The following is a 22,678-nucleotide window of genomic DNA, read 5'->3' as shown; positions in this document are numbered from 1 at the left end:
TAATATATTTTCAATGATATATACATACATACATATATTCAACGACGACCATGACCCTATGAAAATATTTCAAAACACGACGTGACACTGCATTAATGAACGAGACTGAAATTTTCCATACAAAACGCACGCTTATTAAGCTTATTTTTATGTGTTAGTATTCGCACTATAAAAAAAAACAACAACAATTATACTGGTAGTTCGCAATTGTCAACGGCTCAAATTCGATTCCGAGCGAAAGCCTATTCGCATTGCCCTTCACCCGCAGGCTAAAAAAGCGTGCAAATTTAATTAATTTTTCTCGGTTTGACATTGCGCAAAAGCCGCAAATTTATAAGGGTAATGCAGTTTTGACAGGTTGTGCAGTTTGCAATTAAAAGCGTTCATTAGTAGCGGCATGCGCTTCGCATAAATCGCACCTTTGCCAAAGAGCACGCTGAAACACGGGTATTTCCATTTCCGACCTCTCCTCGTACCGCTGATTTCCAAACTGTGACTATTGATAATCAGTTTTCAACCGCAATATACGAACCAGTGAACTGTGATCTTCCAATCATTCCTCGGACGGACGACCCATTTAAACGGACGACCGTTTTCCGATTAAATCGGAATTATGAAGTAATCGGTAGGGGGTTGAATCTAACGAATGAAACCGGGTCAATGTTTTTGATCAAGCGTTTATATTATCTTTAATATATCTGTAAAATATACGTAATATTAATATTAAATAAAATATATTTTTAAATGTACGTGACTCGTTTTTATTATTTTTAATAGTACATATTTCCAAAATCTATAGCTACGCATTGTATTGTATCATATATGTACATATACATATATATATATATATATATATATATATATATATATATATATATATATATATATATATATATATATAATATCGCTATTCTGTCTGTGTGTCTGTCTATCTGAGATAACGCTCGCCGTACTATAATAGTCGTTTCGATCACTGTCGTCACTGTCATTAAAACGTATACGAAGATATAATAACAAAAGAAAACTTCTATATATACTAATCGATGCCAATCTTTCCACTTGGATGAGAATTTACCGCCATCTATTGAAAATTTATTTAATTAATTTTTTTATCGGTGTTTTATATACATATACATGTAGGTAGGTAGGTTTCAAATTATTTTTGCGACACAATTTTTTTCATTCATTTACGATTTACGTAAAAACGAATAGCGTCGAAAAAATTAATTAAAATTTAATTGTTCCATTATATCGGATACGGGTATCGTAATATGTATGTATATATGTAAGTTTAATAAAATGTTTCGAATTATATTATATTATTTTAGGATTACTAATTATAGTTTTGTTAATTTTGTTAACTATGTTAAATTATATTTAGTTTAAAATTTTTATCTGTAATAATTCATTGGCAATTTGCAATTTGATAATAAATAAATAAACATATTTCGAGATACAGACCGACACATTTCTTTTAATTTTTTTTTATTTAACCCAACACCCATGCGAAGATATTTCATCTGGTACAACACTAATAACACTGTTCGACAAATGATGACTTTTTTTTTGGTTCAGAGACGAGATATGACTTTTCTTATAGATATATGCCCAACGAACACGAATCTGGTAATAAAAATTGTTGATTGGCTCGAGATTTGAAGATATGTGTTTTTTAAATCGCACGATTTTTCTATATCTTGGTGTTGTTCGGTCGATGTCTCAAAATCTGTCAATTTCCTGTTCAAAATGAATATTGGAATCTATAGTCAAAATGTCCCAGTTCAAAATGATGAATGTATGTGTGTGGAAGTGTGTTCGCTATCACACAGCGCGGGACGATGACGTCACCCGTCGCTCGGCCTGACGTCCCTCGGCACTCAATACCTAAAATTTTAACAGGAAACGGTCGATCTGTGTTTTTAAATAACCACAAGATCTCACCATATGCGTATTTGACAGTGACTTAAACCTACGACCTCTACTGGTATGCAATAGCTCTATCAGTGCATTACATCGTGGCTTTATTTTACGATTTGGAACAATTGTTCAAGTTACTACTGACTATTACAGTATAATTTGAAAAGTTAGGAAATTAAAGTGGGGAAGTCATAGCAATACGAACAGTATACATACAGCAGACAATTATTATCAAAAGATTCTTGGATGAGGCTTGAATTTATTCTAGATATTAGCAAGTATAATCATCTTCTTTGTTACTATAATTTCCCAGGTTTACAATTATGCTAAGTGAGCTCTATTGTGCATTTTTTTAAATTTTTATTTAATGTCACGACTTAACTACTGGTACATATGCAATAGCTCTACCAGTGCACCACGCTGTGGTGTATTCAATTTTTATTTTTATCCTGTTTTATTTTGTATTTTTGTGATATTATAATTACAACCATTCAGGTTCATCGGTTATGTTTCCTCTTCCAAGTATTTTAAAGAAATAAATAAACAAATAAAGCAAGAAACTGGGTTATATATGGTACTAAGGTGTTTAGTGTTTCGATTCAGTTACTTCGGTTATATTTTATTTTTAATTTAATTCACCTATGTATATACCTATGTATGTATAGTGTAAGAGTAATTTCATTTAATTTGTATGTGATGCGTATATAAAAAATCTTAATACATACATACATACATGCAAATGCATATGTGTATAAAAATAATACTTAATAATAAATGCACAGCTTTCTAACTTGGAGCCACCAGATTTATTAAAAGTCAAAATCAAAAATTGGATTGGTTTTGAAACGCTCGGAGCTTGGAATTGAAGGGCTCCTTACTGGACAAGTGTATTTTCAGTTATAAAAATCTACATTTTTCAAATTGGTATATTACATATGTATATGTATGTACATATGTACATCATGGTACTCTAACTAATACCATAGCCGTGTTTTAGATACGTTCAAAGCCCTTTGAATGTTTTCTTCATACCCAACTATCAACCGCTCGAGAAACGCTAAGCTCAGAAATATCCGACTATGAAAATTAATGTGTGTTTATATGTTTATTTATATATATATTTATTTATTTATTTTAAACAGACCATTGTGGCATAACAGGAATTCCTAAAGCGCCACAATGGTCAAAAAATATAGCACAAAAAAGAAAAAAAAACAAAATAACAATTAAACATAAACATAAATACATTCATACATAAACATAAAAAATAGCATTTATAATAACAGATAAAGTAAAAATATCAAATAAAATATAGCATAAAGAATGCCTTGCACCTACAGCCAGTTTCAATAAATATGTAAGAAACAACTACAAATACAAAACATCCCTGTAAGGCCCAAATGGAAGAGAGTTAATCAAAATTTCACTCATAAATCACAATCAATCATGAAAACAATGATGAGCGCAGACTACCAGATAAATGGGTTAGAGTAATTTCCGACAATTTACGCTCACTAAGGTGGAAAATATCACATTCAGTCTCGGCAGCAACGATTTCTTTAAGAAGTCGGATAGTTCTTGGAATAGGAGCCATTCGAAAAAGGACTGTGCGGGCAGGAGGTACAGCCAGCAAATGATGATGTCTACCACGCACATAGTGATTAGGGACATAAAGTCCCAACTGCTCCAGCAACAACGGGCATGACGTATTACCACGTAAGAGCAGGAGAACTAAACGAATTATATATATATATATATATATATATATATATATATATATATATATATATATATATATATATATATACACATTTATATATATACATATATATATATATATATATATATATATATATATATATATATATATATATATATATATATATATATGTATATATACATATGTATGTATGTACATGTGTAGGTTTCACATTCAAACACGTCGGGTGAATCTACATCGCCATCGAAACAAACTCGGAGGTTTCTGAAGTGTAATTGAACCTTTCCCGTCTCTCGCCGGGATCAGAAATAATTACGCTGAATTGTCGGGATGCTGGTAACCGGATGTTCTTTCATTAATCGTGTCTGGGCGGAAATACAACGTCTACGTCTTAAGTTGGATGTCATAAATTGTACGTATGTGTATGTGCATCCTGCGGTAAGGAGGTTTCCGTGTTCGGTCTTGATTGCCACCAGAACAGACCCAAGATACAAGTACACAACATATGCAGAGGTTCTCGTATGCCACGACGACCCTAAAGGGTCTCAATTCGAGTGCGAATTATCGATCGACCGGTGGAAATTTTGAATGCGGTTTGCGATGACGTTTTGTGAGCGCGCATACTAAACGAGCCAATTTGAATTATCGACGGTCGCTCTGTTTGCCGAAGAACCACCCGTTGGGGTCCATTGGACCCCGTGGACCGATCGTCGATTAGCGAATAATTAATTAGAGGTGACGGTCGCACATTAAACATACCCCTGACGGTGATGTTACGCGTTCGCCATTCTGGAACGATTTTTTAAACGTGGTATCCGAGTTTTTCAGGTGTTTGGTTTTGGGTCGATTTTTGTAGGAAAGTGAAATGTGAATGGCTGCGACTAAACTTGGACAGGTAGAGGAGGTTAAACGGATAACAATGTTTTATTGCTAATTAATTATATTAAAGCTTTTGAAATACTTTTGGTTGTGGTATTTTGGAAAAACTTTCAGTGCTATTTAGGAGGAGGGGGGGTTTGTAAGGACGTATAATATGCTTTGAAAATTGCGAATATTCTTCTTCCTCGTGTGATCAATGCTGAGCGCAATGTCTGGAATTTGATGGACGATCCGCTTCCACTCCCCCTGGCTTTCTACCAAGTTGAAGGCAGCGTTAAGGGATGATCCCGCCAGTTTTTTGATCTGGTCTGACCATCTTTTGGGACACCGTCCTCTCGTTCGCCTTTCCTACAGAGTTCCGGTGACTACCAGCCTCTCCAGAATCTCCACATTCATCCTGGTCAAAGTAGGAAATAACCCTTTTCCCACATGTTCAATGATTGAAATTTGATGGACGGTTCGCCTCCACTCACCCTGGTTCTTTGCCAAGTTGTTAGTAGCGTTAAGGGACGATCCCGCCAGTTCTTTGATCTGGTCTGACCATCTCTTGGGACACCATCCTCTCGTTCGCCTTCTCTCCAGAGCTCTGGAGACTACCAGCTTCTCCAGTCTCTACTCTCCACATGAATCCTGGTCATATGGCCAAAATAGGAAAGAACCCTGTTCCTACATGTTGTGTAGAGTCTCTTTGAGACTGCCAGCTTTTTGAGGATGGAGATGTCCATGGTATGCGCAGCATCCGTCTCCAACACCAAATTTAAAATGCGTCTAGAATGTACCTTTTTCTCTTTCTCAACTCCATACAATGCAATGGGGAACACCAGAGATCGCACTAGATGGATTTTTGTTCTTCTCGTAATTTATTTATTTATTTAAAGTTTGGACCATTGTAGCATTACAGGAATTCCTAATGCGCTACAATGGTCATAAATAGAAAAAAAAGAAAAGAAACAAAATAATAACTAAAGAAATTAGACATAACAAAAACAAAACATATACATATATACACAAACAACTAATAATAATAATAATAATAATAATAATAATAATAATAATAATAATTACAAATTATAAAATAACAACAAAGAAGGGAATGTCTTATAAAAGAAAAGAGAGAAAGAAAAACAAATATAATCATATGTATGTATATACACACAATAATACATTTATACATAATCATAAAAAACAATAGCAATTATAATAGCAGATACGTAAAACTATCAAATATAAAATATAACATAAGGAATGCCTTGCACCTACAGCCAGTTCCAATAAATAAGAACCAACTGCAAATACAAAACATCCCTGTGAGGCCCCATATGGAAGAGAGTAAATCAAAATTCCACTCATAAACTACAATCAATCATGAAAACGATGATGAGCGCAGACTACCAGATAAATGGGTTAGAGTAATATCCGACAATTTACACTCACTTAGGTGGAAAATATCACATTCAGTCTCAGCAGCAACGATTTCATTAAGAAGTCGAATAGCTCTTGGAATAGGAGCCATTCGAAAAAGAACTGTGCGGGCAGGAGGTACAGCCATCAAATGATGATGTCTACCACGCATATATGTAGTTATTAGGAACATACAGTCCCAACTGCTCCAGCAACAACGGGCATGACGTATTACCACGTAGTAGCTGGAGAAGTTTCTCCGAAGTTCAAGGGAATTATACCCAAGTATGCCCAAAAGGAAAGGAGTAGGGTAGAGATATGGGTAATACCCATATTATGTATTTGAATATCGAGTTAAAGCTTATTTAAATCATATTGAACTAAATAACCGATTTATGTACGTCGATGGTTCTTACATATACTATCAAACGAACCGGATCGGTTCCACATAAGCCTCTTGATACATACAAATTCAGATAACAGTTTGAATGTGTATTGTATGGAGATTATATGATGAGGATAGGGCTTAAATGAACCAAAAAAAGGGCTATAGGAGGGTGCTTCCCAAACTTTTTAATCGAAAGCCTCCCTATTTATTCCGCTAAGCGTGTATAATACCATTACGACGCGCGTAAACTCATTATGCAAGTGTTCATTATAGCGGAAACTCATCAAGAATCGTAATAATATAAATACAACATAACGTAATATTATTTCATATAATGAAATTTTATCGAAAACAATGGAAACGAAGAGGGCGTTAACATAAATTATTTTTATTTCGTTTTAACGAGGACTTCGCACATTCTAATTATAAGGGTGAGAGATGTAGCCTTTATATAATTAACCAGCAGCGTGGTCTAGTGTTGAATGTTGAATTATTTCGTACTTGATGTTACGAGTTCGATTCCCTGTTGCTGCGATTCCCTGATTCCAAGTCTCGCTGTTGGCTAGACCTTGATTTGTCTAGGTCGATTGTTTCTTATCAGAATTTGCCAATTTTTCTGATTTTCATTGAAACGATTCCTGTAAAATTGGCGTTTCCTTTCCAATTTTCTGTTGCGAACCTTTGGTTATTGTTATATCTTAGGTTTCGCCATATTGCTCACCATAGATGTCTCTGTGGTTGTTTATCGAATATAAAATTCATATTGGTACATTTTATTTTATTTTTATTTTACATATATACCAGGAAGGCCTTACAGGTAAATCCCAATGCGCCTTCCTGGCTAATTACAAATACAAATACAGCATTTTTTTATTATAAGTCGTTGAATTGCGAGACACTGAAAAAACTCGCAAATTAACGAGACATCTATGAATTGTACATAAATTTTTTATTGTACATCCATCAAATTTCAAATAGTGGTGACATAGTAGGTAGGAAGGATTTTTAGCCAATTTTTTTTCCGGGAACCGTTTCAACAATGAAATCAGAGAAAATTGGCAAACTCTGATAGGAAACGATCAACCTGGAGTCACAAATCCAGGTCTGACCAACAGCATACTCTGAAAAATTCATTTTCATTCAGGGATAGAACCCGGCACCTTCTTGACGGTAAGCAGAAGCTTAACGTCCGAGCTATGCTGCTGGCTGACAGTTATTCATCGTTATTTATCGTATTAATACAATGTTTGTAATATATACTGACCATAGATGTCAGATATCGTTTAGATTTACATGTATCTATGTAATAATTATGTGGACCAGGAAGGCGCATTTGGGGTTTACCTGTTAAGCCTTCCTGGTATATTTGTAAAATCAAAATAAAAATAAATAATAATTACGAGGCAGACACAAAGTTTGCATAGTGTATATTTAAAGCATACAATATAAACTAATTTATGAACACAATTACAATGTAATAAATATTGATTGTTTAATTCAAATTCTATCAATACCGCAATGGTGACGAATGAAGGGCGTGAATGATATTTTATATTATACCTGGTGGTGTCGAATTTGTATTGGGGTCTCTTCATGAAGAGTAGCCTAGGCAGGATGTGGATGAAGACCCGTTTGACCCATGGGGCCATCCGGTGGGTCTGCGGAGACCGGAAGTGCACGTTCAGCACCACCACGGTCACGCATATACTGAAAACAAACATGGCAATATCCGTTAGTTAATCCCAACTTAAAATATAGGCACATTAATAGTAAATCACTTCAGCGCTGTAGTAATAGCTCGTAATTACGCAGACGCACAGTAGACCAATGGCGATCGACCAAAATTTGCACATAATATTTTTATATACATATATACCAGGAAGGGCTGACAGGTAGACCCCAATGCGCCTTCCTAGGCAATTAATTACAAACATTGCAGAATTTTTATTATTACATAAATCACCGTATTTCACGAGGCTGAAGAACACGAAATTAACAATTAATTAATTAATTAATTAATCCATTGACACATCTATGGATTTAGACTTGTACATAATTTTTCACATATTTTTTACATAAATCAAATTCAGATATTTGTGACAGCTGGTAGGATGATTCTGCCAATTTGTGGAACCGTTTTAACATTGAAAATCAGATAAATTGGCAAACTCTGATAAGAAACTTGGAGTCACAAATATCGAAGTCAGACCAGCAGTATTAAAGATTAGCACGGGATAGAACCCACTAATCGCTCGGTGCTAAACATAAACGCAATCATCGAGCCATACTGTTGGCTAATATATGTATGTATGTATATAAAAACGGATGTTTGTAATTTTATGCAAGGAAATTACTGGAGTCTTAAACATTAAATATTATAGAAGTTCATAAGAAGATCATGTTGTGAATACGAAAAAGAACACACATTCTCATTTGTACATGGATGGCCGAGCGAGTGTGAGGATATGGAATAAGGTGGTTGTAAATTGACTGCAGTATATATTGAAGCCGCTGGCGATAATGGCCTCGGGTGTGGTTCGTATATCATTTACTTTCCAAAACCATCCATTGAAATATCAACGGGCACAATTTTATCACTTGGGAAAGGATTACTCGTTTTGCAGATTTACTGACCTGATATTTTTTTATTTACTTACATATGTATGTATATAGCAGCATAGCTCGGACGTTAAGCTTCTGCTTACCGTCAAGAAGGTGCCGGGTTCTATCCCTGAATGAAAATGAATTTTTCAGAGTATGCTGTTGGTCAGACCTGGATTTGTGACTCCAGGTTGATCGTTTCCTATCAGAGTTTGCCAATTTTCTCTGATTTCATTGTTGAAACGGTTCCCGGAAAAAAAATTGGCTAAAAATCCTTCCTACCTACTATGTCACCACTATTTGAAATTTGATGAATGTACAATAAAAATTTATGTACAATTCATAGATGTCTCGTTAATTTGCGAGTTTTTTCAGTGTCTCGCAATTCAACGACTTATAATAAAAAAATGCTGCATTTGTATTTGTAATTGGCCAGGAAGGCGCATTGGGATTTTCCTGTAAGGCCTTCCTGGTATATATGTAAAAATAAAAATAAAATAAAATATACCAGGAAGGCCTAACAGTAAACCCTAATGCGCCTTACCGGCCAATTACATATAATGCAGCATTTTTTTTATTACATGAGTCGCGGAATTACCAGACATCTATGAATTTAAACTCGTACATAAATTTTATTGTGGGTAGGATGGTTTTTAGCCAATTAATGGAGGACTTGTTTCAACAAAGAAATTAGATAAATTGGTAAACTCAGATAGGAAACGATCGACTTGGAATCACAAATATCCAAGTTTGACCAGCAGCATTACAGATAATATACTCGGAATAAGTTCTTTTCAATCAAGGTCAGCTCACGGGATCGAACCCATTGACCTCTCGGTGCTGGGCAAAAGCCCAAACACCGAGCCATGCTGCTGGCTGATATGACCACGTATAGCAGTAGTTGCGTCACGAAAAATGTTGAAATTATACCGCGGAATAGAGCAAAGAATATTCGCAGTTTCCACGCTATTCCACGGTATAAGAGCAAATATGACGCTTTGTAACAGTATTGAATAATTGACTTGGTGAATTATATTCAGTCTACAGTATTACGACAAAGCTTTGAAAAAAAAGATTCATTACTATTTCATAATATCATTGAATGCAATGACAGCAATGACCCAAGATTAGAGCCTTGCGGAATACCAGAGAAAGTAGGATATTTAATAGAAGAGCAATGAAAAAATTTAATAAATTATCGATGTCAATTTGTCAATTAGTAGTGTGTTAAGTCAACTTAAACTATTAGCAACCCAAAATTAAATGTTTTAAGAATTAAAATTTTTTGATTAAATTTATTATTATAGTAAGTCGATATAGTTAAGATTAATTTGGATACTGTCATCAAGAGACATCACGTAACGTAATGTAGACTTAAGTATGTTTGAAAAAGAAAGTGGATTTATAGTTCGGAAGTTCGGAATCCATGACAATTAACAAAATTTTTGTATATTTAACATATGTATAGATTAGTCTATCATATATGTACTTTATTTAAGCGATTTTTTGCAAAATCGTGAACACTAATCAATTATGATTTTCTAGATCAATTTCTTACGAACATTCCGAAGCACTTTAAAAGTCGATTAGATAGAGTGAAAAATCTCAGACGAGGAACTTCGTTCAATTCGAAAGTGTTTCGCTTCTGAAAACTTCTTTTTCAATCGCAACGTCGGCGTCCGTTCGATGAATTATTCAGGGACTCCAAATTTAGAGACTTTTAGCTAAATCGTCGCTGAAACGCTGGCCAAACAAACTCAGACGTTCGTAAATCTCAAAAAGGAAAGATCGGGTCGGAGACGATTAAGGCTACAGGATTATCCGCCATTTTAGAACGAGAAGATGCGCGTTGGTGGCGCTATCTGTCGGCGTCTATCAAGAAACTTCCACAGGATGTCCCACAGCGTCGTCTAGACGCGTTGACGACAGTTGTGACTTTGCAAAACTGGCAAACGACCCAACAGCTGCATAATCTAGATTAGATTATTTACTTTATGCTTTCATATACATTTTATATAAACTCAAAACATTTCATACCTTAAAAAGCACAGACAAAACGTATAACAAGTTACTGTAATGAATATTTTGATTTAATAATTATAAACTTATACTGCGTTGGATACTTGCATACTTAAGTTATCAGATTGATGAAAATTAGATCCCTTTGACATGTGGCGATAGTGGCAAAGGCTGAGGATCTCTTGGGAGAATAAAAGAACCAATCGAATGTGACCAACCCATATTTTATCCATAAAAAATCGGATGTGACCAACCCATATTTTATCTATGTATTTGAGAAATATAAGAAGTATAAAAAACAAAACTTGATAATGACGCAAACATTCACGTTAGCGCATACCGGCTATGAGAGCATTTTCGATAGAAGTTTAAGCGCTATAGTAGGAAAACTCATTCAAGACATAAGATCTATTTCCTGTTGTCGGATTTAGTTAAAAAAAAATATTACGTAATATTATAAGAAAAAAGTATCAAAAAGATATATATTTAATAATTTAAAAGGTCTACTTCCTAAAAAAAGAAAAAAAACTACTTCCGGTTAACGAATTCTAGCCAAAACCTTCAACTCTAATTAAGTACATAAAGAAGACATATGTGTATAAATTTTCAGCTTGATACGTTCAGTAGTGTGGAAAAAATCGTGTGCTCACACATTTTTGACTTTTCTAAGAAGAAAAAATTCTACTTCCTGTTTAATAAAATTTTTGATTTTTATATTACTGACATTAATACAAAAATTATACTGGAATTTTCTCGCGAAGAGCACATATATGTATGTATTTAATGGGTCGAAAAAGATAGTGGAAGAAAAATCGAACAAGAGTAAACTGCCACTTCCAATTGACGGATGCTTATCAAATTTTATACATAACTTGGTATTAAGCTTAAGCTTCTAGATATGAAATCTCAGTTCAATACGCTGAAAGATTTCCAGAAAAAACATACAAAAACTCTTACCTCCAGAGTAAAAGTACTACTTCCAGTTCTGCAAAAATATTTAAAAAATATTATGATATAAAATTTATAATTTCAATGACACGTAAAAAAATCATCCAGTCCGATTCGTTGAGTGGTTTTGAAGATAAATGAATTAAAAAACTTTAAAAACAAACTATTCTTGTAAAAAAAAAGTTTTTTATAAACATACCTCTTCTATAATTTGTATATAAAATTATTATTTTGAATAAAAACACCAATATTTTTTTTTACTATCGCCATCTATGTTTAAAACTAACAAACAAACGTTAACCGTAAACGTCAAATAGTATGTCGGCGGGCAAATTACAAACGCGTCTTACACGATATATTTGCACCATCGTAATGGCGGAGGCTTCATTTACTTATATTGATGACCAAAATGAGCAATATGGCAAAGTATGAAAACGATCGGATAAGAGATAAAAATGACCACTAACACGAAAGCCATGTGAAACGTAAAGGAGGTATGTAAAAAAGAGAACATCTAATATAAAATTTGATAAGAGACTTTGTATGTATGTATGTAACCTTCGTTCGTTAGGTCATAAATTCATGACGTCATTGAACAAATAATTCGATTTTTTTCGATTCAAAGGATTTGAAGTCCTCGGGGGCAAAGGCGCCGAGGGCGAAGTCGCCTTCGGGGCAAAGCTCTACGGGGTGGAGCCTCCGGGGGCGGAGCCCTAGGGGGCGCAGGTATACACGATTCTGGTATACATATAATTTTTTTATAAGAGACTTAGTATATATGTTTGTTTGTTCGTGACAGTCAATTTAATAAAAAAACAAATGAGTATTCAAAAAAATTTATATAAAATAAAACTATTCAAATAAATTTAATAAAATGTTTACTATTAGATTAGTCATGTTTAAGCGGTTTATCTTACAAATACCGAGCGAAGCCGGGTAATACAGCTAGTATACATATAAGGGGAAGAACCACTTCCGGCTTGAAAACAATTTACGTAGTGTCGATAAGGATTACAGTAACAGTTCGACAAAATTAATACTGTTCAAAAAATTCCCAAAACACACACACACAAATACACATATTTTTACATCATGAAAACGATTCTAAGTTGGAATCATTCAAAGTATCGAATTAAAATTTTCGCATGATCACAAAACTTAATCTATTGTTACTACGTACATACATAGATAAAGTAAAAAATACTTTTTAATACATCATAGAATGTCAAAACAACAATGTTCGAAAGTAATTACGAGTTCAGTTACGTGACACGTTCTGGTCGAGTTTGACGAAGGTGAGACGACTATCCAAGTCGTCTCCGGAGACTCCTCATCAGGACAACGACGAGGACACTTTACGGTCTGCTTGTCAAGTCGACGTTTATGCCGTTAATACGAGCGTGTCGTTAAAACATACGGACAGAATGAAATACCCAAGACTGCGCTTACACATGGATTCTCAAATTATTATTACGCACGTAAAATCCGCTCTATATATGCGAACAAATGCTTACTAAGCTCAAGTACTATAAATGTGTGAAGGTGTACTAAAATAATTCATCATCTTTTATATAAATCTTATATACATATGTAGATACATAATGTAGGTTTTATATTATACTCCAAGTATAGTGTTGTTATAACTTTCTGTAAGAAATATAAAATAGTAAGAATGGCGAAGTATCTTCGAAAGAATGGAAATAGAATTTCGATATGTCTGAAGAAGAAAGTTTTTGTTTAATGTGTTTTGTCAGTGATGACGTATGGATGCAAAACTTTGAGGTTGAATGCAAGTTTGTCATATGAAATATGGCACTAAGAATTGAAAGATATACATTCAAGTAGAGAGGTGAGCCAGGCTGGTGTGCTAAGATGGCAAGGTAATATTGAAAGGTGAGTTTCTATACATATTTAAGCTATCACAAAAGTTCAATCTTGATGTGATTTCGCCGAGTTATGTGACGTAACGGGTTTGTATCTGTATGGGTTGAGAAATTGCAATGTAAGTTAACTTTAATATGATTGAGTGACAAACTATTTGACGGCAAAAGGAATAAATAAAATGGTGCCCGATGAAGATAGGAATTATAGTGCACGAAGGTTGAGCAAAATCGACACGAATAGAAGGTGAATACTGAAGAAAATTTAAGGCAGAAATTAGTTGACTAACCATTCACCAATACTGTAGGTAAATATAATTAAAAAGCAGAATTCTATAAAGTCAGCATGGGGTCATCCATGGGTGTTGATAAGGTGTTTTTGTTTTTAATCTACATACATACAAAGATTTTAGTATATATGTTGAAGTTGAAGTGGATCATCTAGTTGTGATCTATTTTGACTAGTTGGAATATATTCCGTCTAACCCACGTCATATGGCAAATTACATTCCAACGGGTCAAAATATATTACAACTGAAAATACAGTTCAATCATAAGTTGGTACCAGTTAAGATGGAGAGGGTAGGTTTTCGTGAGAGTATCACTCGGTTAGTAAATTGAGTTGGAAAGTCACATTTTTGTTTTGAACACTTTCTTAGAGCTATCGCAATACGGTACTAATTACCTTTATTTGTAATACCTAGCAAATATTAACGCATTCGTAAAAAACATCAGAGCTGTCAAAACTCAACTGTTATATTACACCTGTTGCACATTGTTGAAAGCGTATTTGCGCTTGTAGAGATATAATTTACCAGTTGAATTGTATTCGAATATGAATGACCTAAAATGCCATTTGGAATATATTGTTGCGTAGGGGTGGGTGGAGGATCCAAGTAAAAGGCCTTAGCCGTTTCACAGCATTTATTGATGATTAAGGAGATACACGCACTGGCAGTGCTCAGTCCAGAATGACATGATATCGCCTACGTACCGCCTTATAAGGGGTAGATCTCTCAGGATGTCTAATCTGTTAACCTATTGTATAGTCACATATTCGGATATGTATTCCCACGGTATGGGTCAGTTCTGCAAAGGGACTAATAACGGTCATTGTTTAGCCTATATTCACTTAGAGTCTAGATATAATCCTTGAAACCAATTATCCCGGTCGCACGGTTTGCTATCGCCTCTAAGTGCAAGCACTTAGTTAATCCGTTAACAGATAATCCTTGAACGGTCACACAGTCTCTGGGATTCTATTCGCTTAATCCGCGGTGTACGTAACAATATTATATTACTACTGAAAATACACTTCGACTGTAACACATACGTAAGATAGTTTAAGATCGATTCCGATGGTGCTCAACAGACTTTTAGAAAAATATGAAATATGTAGTGTATATGTTACAGTTCAAGTGTTCACTTCGGTTCTTTCATGAACATGCTAGTTTGTTTATACCTAAATTATTTTTTTGGTTTAAGTTCTAACAGTCAAAAGCTATCTTCATATAGTTTCACCAAGTGTTGTATGAAACTTTTACCTGTTAAAACGTCTAAGCTGTCAAAATCATTGAGATTTCAAAACGCCGAGTATTTAAAAGGAGAATCCTATGGAAACCACATTCAAACGTTGCCCTAATCCCCTATTTATGTATGTATGTACATACAGGATGGGACAAACGATTGAGAATACTGAGACTTGTGCATGAACAAACTTAATTTGTTCTTTTGTATACATTATAACTGGCCAGATTGGTTCGTGTATGAACAAACTAGTATGTTCATGAACAAAAGACATATTCACTAGAACTGTAACATATACATATATTTTAAGATATTTATATGTATTTGGATCAAATGCTACATTTCATAAGATACTAATGAAGAAAATTAAAAAAAAATCGTATTAGTCAACAATATAGATCAGCGGTTACCATAAAATACTTTCGATTGTGCGATCACTGGTTATATTCCTGGTTTTGTTGCTGATATGTGACTCCAAAGTCGATCGCTACCTTTCAGAGTTTATCAGTTTATCTGATTTCATAGGAAACGATTCCAAGACTTGGCAATCCTGCCCTATTTCTCGCATAATATGTTGATGTTTAAAATGCTACAAAAGTTTGTCCATAGATTGTCTCTATGAAGATTGTAATGTTTGATGATCAATGTTTGTAATATTTATGTATGTACAATGTTGAACGTAGATGTCATGCTAATTAAATAAAAATGGGTATATACTTGTATAAATAAAATAAAATAAATTACAAAGTGAAAAATCCAACGTTCAACGTCCTTACGAATATGTATGTGTGTATAATGTATATGCTCAGATAAGGATTAATAGAGGTACAAACATACGTATGTACGTTCGAGCCAATTAATAGTATTGTTACGCCGTTGCGAACTTCTTGAAATTCGCAGTTAACTTTGCGGTCCGTCTCTGGAGGGTCGTTTTCTAAAATTTAATTTACTACAGGGTGAATGTGTGTGCTTTCATGACCCGAAGCCGTAGCTTGCTCACGTGGAATCCTCCTGTGGGAACTCATCAAACTTTCGCACACACTCTGCATAAAATCGCTTAGAGCCGTTTAAAACACACTTAGTTGAATTATGCCGAGCGGTGGAAAAGTCGTGAAACCGAAAATTAAACACGCGACTTTTGCAAATTAATCTGCATTACTAATATTTCATTTAATCAGCAGCGTGGACTAGTGGTTAGCGAATCATCCTTTCGAGCGGAGTGGTTATGGTTCGATTCCTACTAGTAGCTGTTGCTAGCCATGACTTGTGGCTCCAGGTCGATCGTTTCCTATCAGAGTTTGCCATTTTTTCTGATTTTTATTGAAACGTTTTATGTAAAATTGACATCTCCTTTCCTATCTCTATTGCAAATCTTAACCTATTCAGCGTCTTGAGGTTCGCCGATTTGTATAATAAAAAAGCTGCAAAAATGTCTCCATAAACGTCTCTGTGGATTATGTTTGTATGAATTCGCATTAAATAAATAATTGTATTAATCGTACTGTATAAATGCTTGCCATGCTACTTTGCAATATTTGACCATAGATTTCACATATTTAAAAATATATAATAATATGTATTTATATATAATTTAGTGTTTCTTGATCTTTACATATTATTACACTTATCGCTTTGTAGCGATCTGTAAATGACATGTTCTATTGAATAAATAAATGTATGTATATTAATTTTAAATATTATATTTGAATTTTCAGTTTGCTATGAAGGTAGGAGATTAAATTTAACTTGCGGATATGATTTACCTATAAGCATACTTTGTTTATTTTGAAACATTTTGAATCGTCTTTCAATTTCGATTTAGCTATACTGCTTACACTCGTTTCGATTTCATATTGTATTTCATTAATCGAACCAAAAAATGACTCCGGGTCGATCGTTTCCAATCTCTCTTGCAAATCATCTATCAATCAAATCATCTATCTCTCTTGCAAATCAAAGTTATTCCGCGTTTTGAGGTTCACCAATTTCTATAATTAAATTCTGCAAAAATTTCTCCATAGATGTCACTGTGGGTGATGTTTGTATAAATTCGCATTGTATAAAATGCTTGCATTAATTGTATTGTATCTGTATTATTACACTCGTCGCTTTGAAGCGATCTCTAAAGGCGAGTGTGCATGTTCAATTGAAATAAAAATAATTAAATAATAAATTTAATGTGGATATTTTTTATTTATTTTTACATATACTATATGTATATATACCAGGAAGGCCTAAGAGGTAAACCCCAATGCGCCTTCTTAGACAGTTAATTACAAACATGGCAGCATTTTTTATTTCATAAATCGCTGTATTTTGAGAGACCGAAGAACACGAAATACACAATTAATTAATTAATGAATTTATCCATAGAGGCATCTATAGATTTAGACTTGTACATAAATTTTTACATATTGTACATAAATCAAATCCAGATATTTGTGACATAGTGGGCAGGAAGGTTTTTTGCCGACTAGGAGTCACAAATATCCAAGTCCAACCAGCAGTTTTAAAAATTAGCACGGGATCAAACCCGGTGACCTCTCGGTGCTAGACATAAACGCTACCACCGAGCGATACTGCTGGCTCAATCATTGGATTGATCGGAATTTTTGAAGTTTTCTTTGTAGAGTGTTTCTGTAGTGACTGTTTGTAATCTGTTTCAACGTATAGGCTTATAACTATGTACATTTGTAGGTATGATGTCGTGGTTTTTCCCGCGGCCATATTTATTAATCACGGTTTGGCTTGCCTCCAGCCATTCTGACCTCTTTCGCAATTTCGATCCACTTTTATGACCGTTGAGATAATTCTCGGCGGGAAATTCGCGAAAGGGGATTCATTGACCCTTTTATCGCTTTAACGTTCCCGTAATACGTCCGAGCCGTTGTTACGCGCGAAAACACTGGACGGGGGAAAAAAATATCTTTCACTTTTTCCCTGTATTTTAATGACGCTTTTAAAAGCGCCGATATTGGCAATTTGTGGCTGTTATTTTTGTTCTTTTCGCTTTGGTCGATTTGCTCGATTCGCTCAATCGAAACTGATTCGTTTTTGTGTGTAAATTTTTATTACACATCCGATTATAATACCCGGTAGAGTTATGCTCATTTTTTTGTATATAAAATATTAAACTACGTAAATGATCTTTTGAATATTATATTATCGGTAGCATCAATTGCTCAACCGTTATAATGTTTATATTTGACTGTCGATTGAGTAGTATGACTTTCTTGCAAACTGTTTCTATATAAAAATTAGCTTTTTAATAATCTGTTTATGAAAATATCTGACTATCATATTATATGATTAATTTTATCGTAACTTAATTATTGAAGTATTTTTAAACGATTTTTTTTCAAAAAGCGTAGGAATGTTCGTATTGCTTTATTGAACCGGTTTGAATGCAATATATAAATTGAACTTAATTGATCCCAAAAAACTAAAATACAATGTGAAATCTGAACCAATTTCAGAACACTTTCTCGAAAATATTTTCCCTTCAAATGCAAATAGCTTCCACTACCAACTTCTTATTGTAGCGTAATAACAAACTTTAGAAATTTAATACAGAAGTTATAGCTTCGATGTTTAAAACAATTTTAAATAAAATTTGAAAACAAATTATATGTTTACATTACGAAAACACATTCAGTTGACTTAAAATTGAGTTAAAAAATGCTTTTTTGAGATACTATATTCCGAGTATTTCTGTAGTGCTGCTGGTCAGATGTGAATATTTGTTACTCCAATTTGATCTTTTCCTATCGGAGTTTGCCAATTAATCTGATTTCATTGTTGAAACGGTTCCATATCAAATTGGCAAAACCATTCTATCGTTACCGTTACCATTCTATGTTACCACTATTTGAATATTATTTCAATTTATTATTATCTATATATAATATGTATAAGTTAAATGCCATGGCGTCACTCAGAGGCAACTCGTAATGGCAACATGAAAAATTATAAATCAAAATTAATAAATAATAAATAACCAGAAAAATATAAGAATAGACAGTTATAGAAGAATAGACTATATAGAAGAATAGACTATGTAGAAGAATATACTATATAGGATAATAGACAATTAGCATATAATGATTTGAACAAAGTGGTCACGGGTTCAAATCCCACTAGTTTCTGCTGACCAGACCTTGGATTTGTGACTCCAGGTCGATCGTTTCCTATCATTGTTTGCCAATGAATATGATTTTTGTTGAAACGGTTCCAACAAATTGGCAGCCTTATTCATTTTCTCGCAAATTTCGAGTTTTAAGCAATCTCGAACTTTGCTGAATTGTATAAAATGCTGCAAATTTACAAATTTGACCATAGCTGTCTCTGCGAATGTTAATTGATATGAATTTACTTTGTATAATACTAGTAATACTTGTATCAAATGTACAATGTTTCTGGCCAAGAAGATGCTTGTTAGGCCTTTCTGGTATAAATAAAAAAATAAATAAAAATGAAACAAAAGGTTTGTAGGTTGGTGCAAAGTTTGTCATTAATCAAAGGGCATGTGAATGTATGTATGTATGTATATATGCATGTGCATATTTGTAATGTAAAGAATCAACAATCGGTTATAATATGTATGTATGTATGTACGAGTATATCATACAAATTGGAAATTGAATGCATCAGAGTATAAAACAAAGTATAATTTACTATTGAAATCACAGATCCACTGTAGAATTGAATTGGCATTTTATTGTTTGATTTTTATTTGTGTTTGCTTCAAATTCGTATTTGTTTGCACTGCAAACCTCTGTCGGCTGGCCAAATTATTAACATTTTTCGCTGGCTCGCAGATTGGTTTTCTGTTGTTGTATTTATTTTGAAATCGGACGATCCGAGAGAGATTGATCTGTTTGTATGGGATGAGTGTGCCCAAGGGGGGAAGAGGGAGCTGGAATAGAACGGGGATGAGGAAATGGCGGCCACGCTCGATTTGGCGCCAAAACTTTAATAATGGCCGGCTTGCACGGGCGCCAAAAGAAACGGTGGGAAACTCTGGCAGGTGCTCGGGCATGCGCTTATCTGCAAATCCATATAATGTTTCATTTTCTCCACCTCGAGACGTTTGCGATTCTTTGAGAACGTGCGCGAATCTATAGGGAGCGAAGGTTATGGCGGGTTCGACGAAGCGAAAGTTTTCCCGTCGCGGAAAACTTTTCTTTTGAATAGGCACGGTGAGTTCACTTTCGCCGAGTCGGCTTTTGCGAATATTCCGCGCCCGTGAAATTAGCCGAGATGAAGATAGACAGTCGCATTGGCAAGCTGAGATTTTAATGATGTGAATATTGATCTCCGAAAACTATCGATGTGTATTGAAAAAGTGCGAGAAACAATATTGTGTCGGTATCGGTGAAAGAAACGAATGTATTGTCAGACACGTGTCGAATGAGGAATGTACTGATATGAGTATATGAGAAACTTATTTTCTTTTATCGAGAAATGTTTCGTCATAAAACAAAATGTAATAAAGGGGATGTATGTATATTAAATTTCGAATGTTTCAGGTCTTGTATATTGAGTTTTTTCTTCAAATGTAAGGTAACTAATTGTACGTACGTATATATTTACATACGTTATTCAGTGGCCTAGCCTCTTACATATTTATGTTACAGTGGAACTATTATTGTCAATGAAATTATAATATCGCTGACTCAGGCAGTGAGTATAACAATAAACTTACAAATTCACTTCTCAATGTTTGTGAATTTTTAATTCGAACTACAACGTAACGTTCCTCCATCGAATTGGCAAAAAATATCCTACCCGCTGTTACAAATATCTGAATTTGATTTATGTACGACTAGCTGAACCCCGGCATGCGTTACAATGCCACAATATCGCGTACAATTTCCGTTCCCGTTCTACAGACATTCAATTTTATATATAGGTATAGATATATTTGTTGACGTGAGCCATCCGATGTGTGTTTGTGGTACAGCCCTGAATGGTCAGCACATTCGAGTGCGAGGTAGGCGTGGCGCGATTATTGTCAAACTCGCGGCTTTTTTTTTCACAGCAATCTTCCCGGACATGCATACAACAAATCCTGAAAGTTTCATCGTAATCGGTTCAGTAGTTTAGGAGCCTATTCGAGCCTAAAAAAATATGTGCAAGTTTAAATCCATAGATGTCTGTATGGATTAATTAATTGTTAATTTCGCGCTCTTCAGCCTTTCGAAATACAGCGATTTATGTAATAAAAATGCTGCAATGTTTGTAATTAATTGTCTAGGAAGGCACATTGGGGTATACCTGTTATATAGACCTTCTGTTATATAGGTTCGATTTAAAAAAATCTTTTTCCTATTATTATATTGGTAGGTAGTATCAAAAATGTTAACTTACGATGTAATTTTTTTTAATATATTAGGATTCGGAAGATTTGAGAGATATCTACTACAAAAGAAATTACGCGTTGTAATGCTGTAGCGCGACAAAAAGACAAAAGGCGCCATTTCGAGGGTCACTGTGACCCTTTTGTCGCGAAAATTGCGTCAAATAAAGTCATCGCGGCGTAACTTTCGCCTTTTCTCTCTCAGAAACCTCCACTCTCATCCCTTTTGGATAAGAGAAAACAAAACAAAATAAATTTGCCTATCATAAGTTGTGCTCTGGAACCGTAGGAAATGAAGCGGCAACACCAGCTCCGGTTCCGTACAATTTTCCGAGTGGTGAGAAAATATTTTTCCAGCGAACGTTCTCGAGAAAACTGGAAATAGACGCGAGGAAACCTTTAAAATTCGTCGAAATACTTGACGCAGTGCGTGAATTTTATTTTTATTTTTTTTTCATATTCGCATATTCGCTTCAAATTTCAAATTGTTTTAGACTGTCGTAAGTTTTCGCTTTAACGCACCGTTTTGTGGAGCTTCGCATTTTTTCCATAATTAAATTATATTTACAACGTAAAATACCAAAATATGAAGAAAAAAAAAATTAAATATTTATCGCACTCCTATATGAAATATGTTTCGTTAAATTTTCTCAATGAAAAAAAATAATTGTTATAAAATGCGAGGTGGAAAAATTGACTTGGCTCAGTGATGCTTTTTCGTTGATCCGGAATTTTTTTCACGTAATAAATTAATTACGCGGATTGTTAATTAAAACGTTACGATACCCATAAAAAGTTACTCGTTTGCGTAAATTAAACGAATTGTTTTTTTACTCTAGATAAAACACGATTTTATGAAAAAATAAAATGTCTGCAAAGCCAAAAATGTTTCGTCTGCGGCTTTGCAACAATGAAAATGTGAAAACGAACCGACCAAAAATAAAATTTGAAAAAATAAAACAACAAAAACAGAACACGGAATTCATCGCAGATGCGTATAAAAATACGGCCAAATTAAAATACTACCTTTTTTATAACAT

At 34.2% G+C, this 22,678-nt stretch overlaps 1 protein-coding gene across 5 annotated transcripts in view; it reads right to left on the bottom strand.

The window, feature by feature from the left end:
- The window catches only part of nAChRalpha4 (nicotinic acetylcholine receptor alpha4), a 315,893-nt gene that overhangs the window by 15,628 nt on the left and 277,587 nt on the right, over positions 1–22,678 (bottom strand). For 4 of the 5 annotated variants that reach the window (XM_077428337.1, XM_077428345.1, XM_077428354.1 and 1 more), the window contains one exon: positions 7,866–8,012. In XM_077428337.1, the coding sequence (XP_077284463.1) occupies positions 7,866–8,012 (147 nt within the window). Of the gene's footprint in view, positions 1–518; positions 542–7,858; positions 8,013–22,678 lie in introns of all 5 variants that reach the window. The other variant, XM_077428362.1, reaches the window with a different exon arrangement.

The sequence above is a fragment of the Arctopsyche grandis genome, chromosome 1 (assembly GCF_051622035.1).
Source record: "Arctopsyche grandis isolate Sample6627 chromosome 1, ASM5162203v2, whole genome shotgun sequence".
NCBI lineage: Eukaryota > Metazoa > Arthropoda > Insecta > Trichoptera > Hydropsychidae > Arctopsyche > Arctopsyche grandis.
Note: the sequence above shows the minus strand (reverse complement) of the source record. Positions and strands in the feature narration are given on the sequence as shown.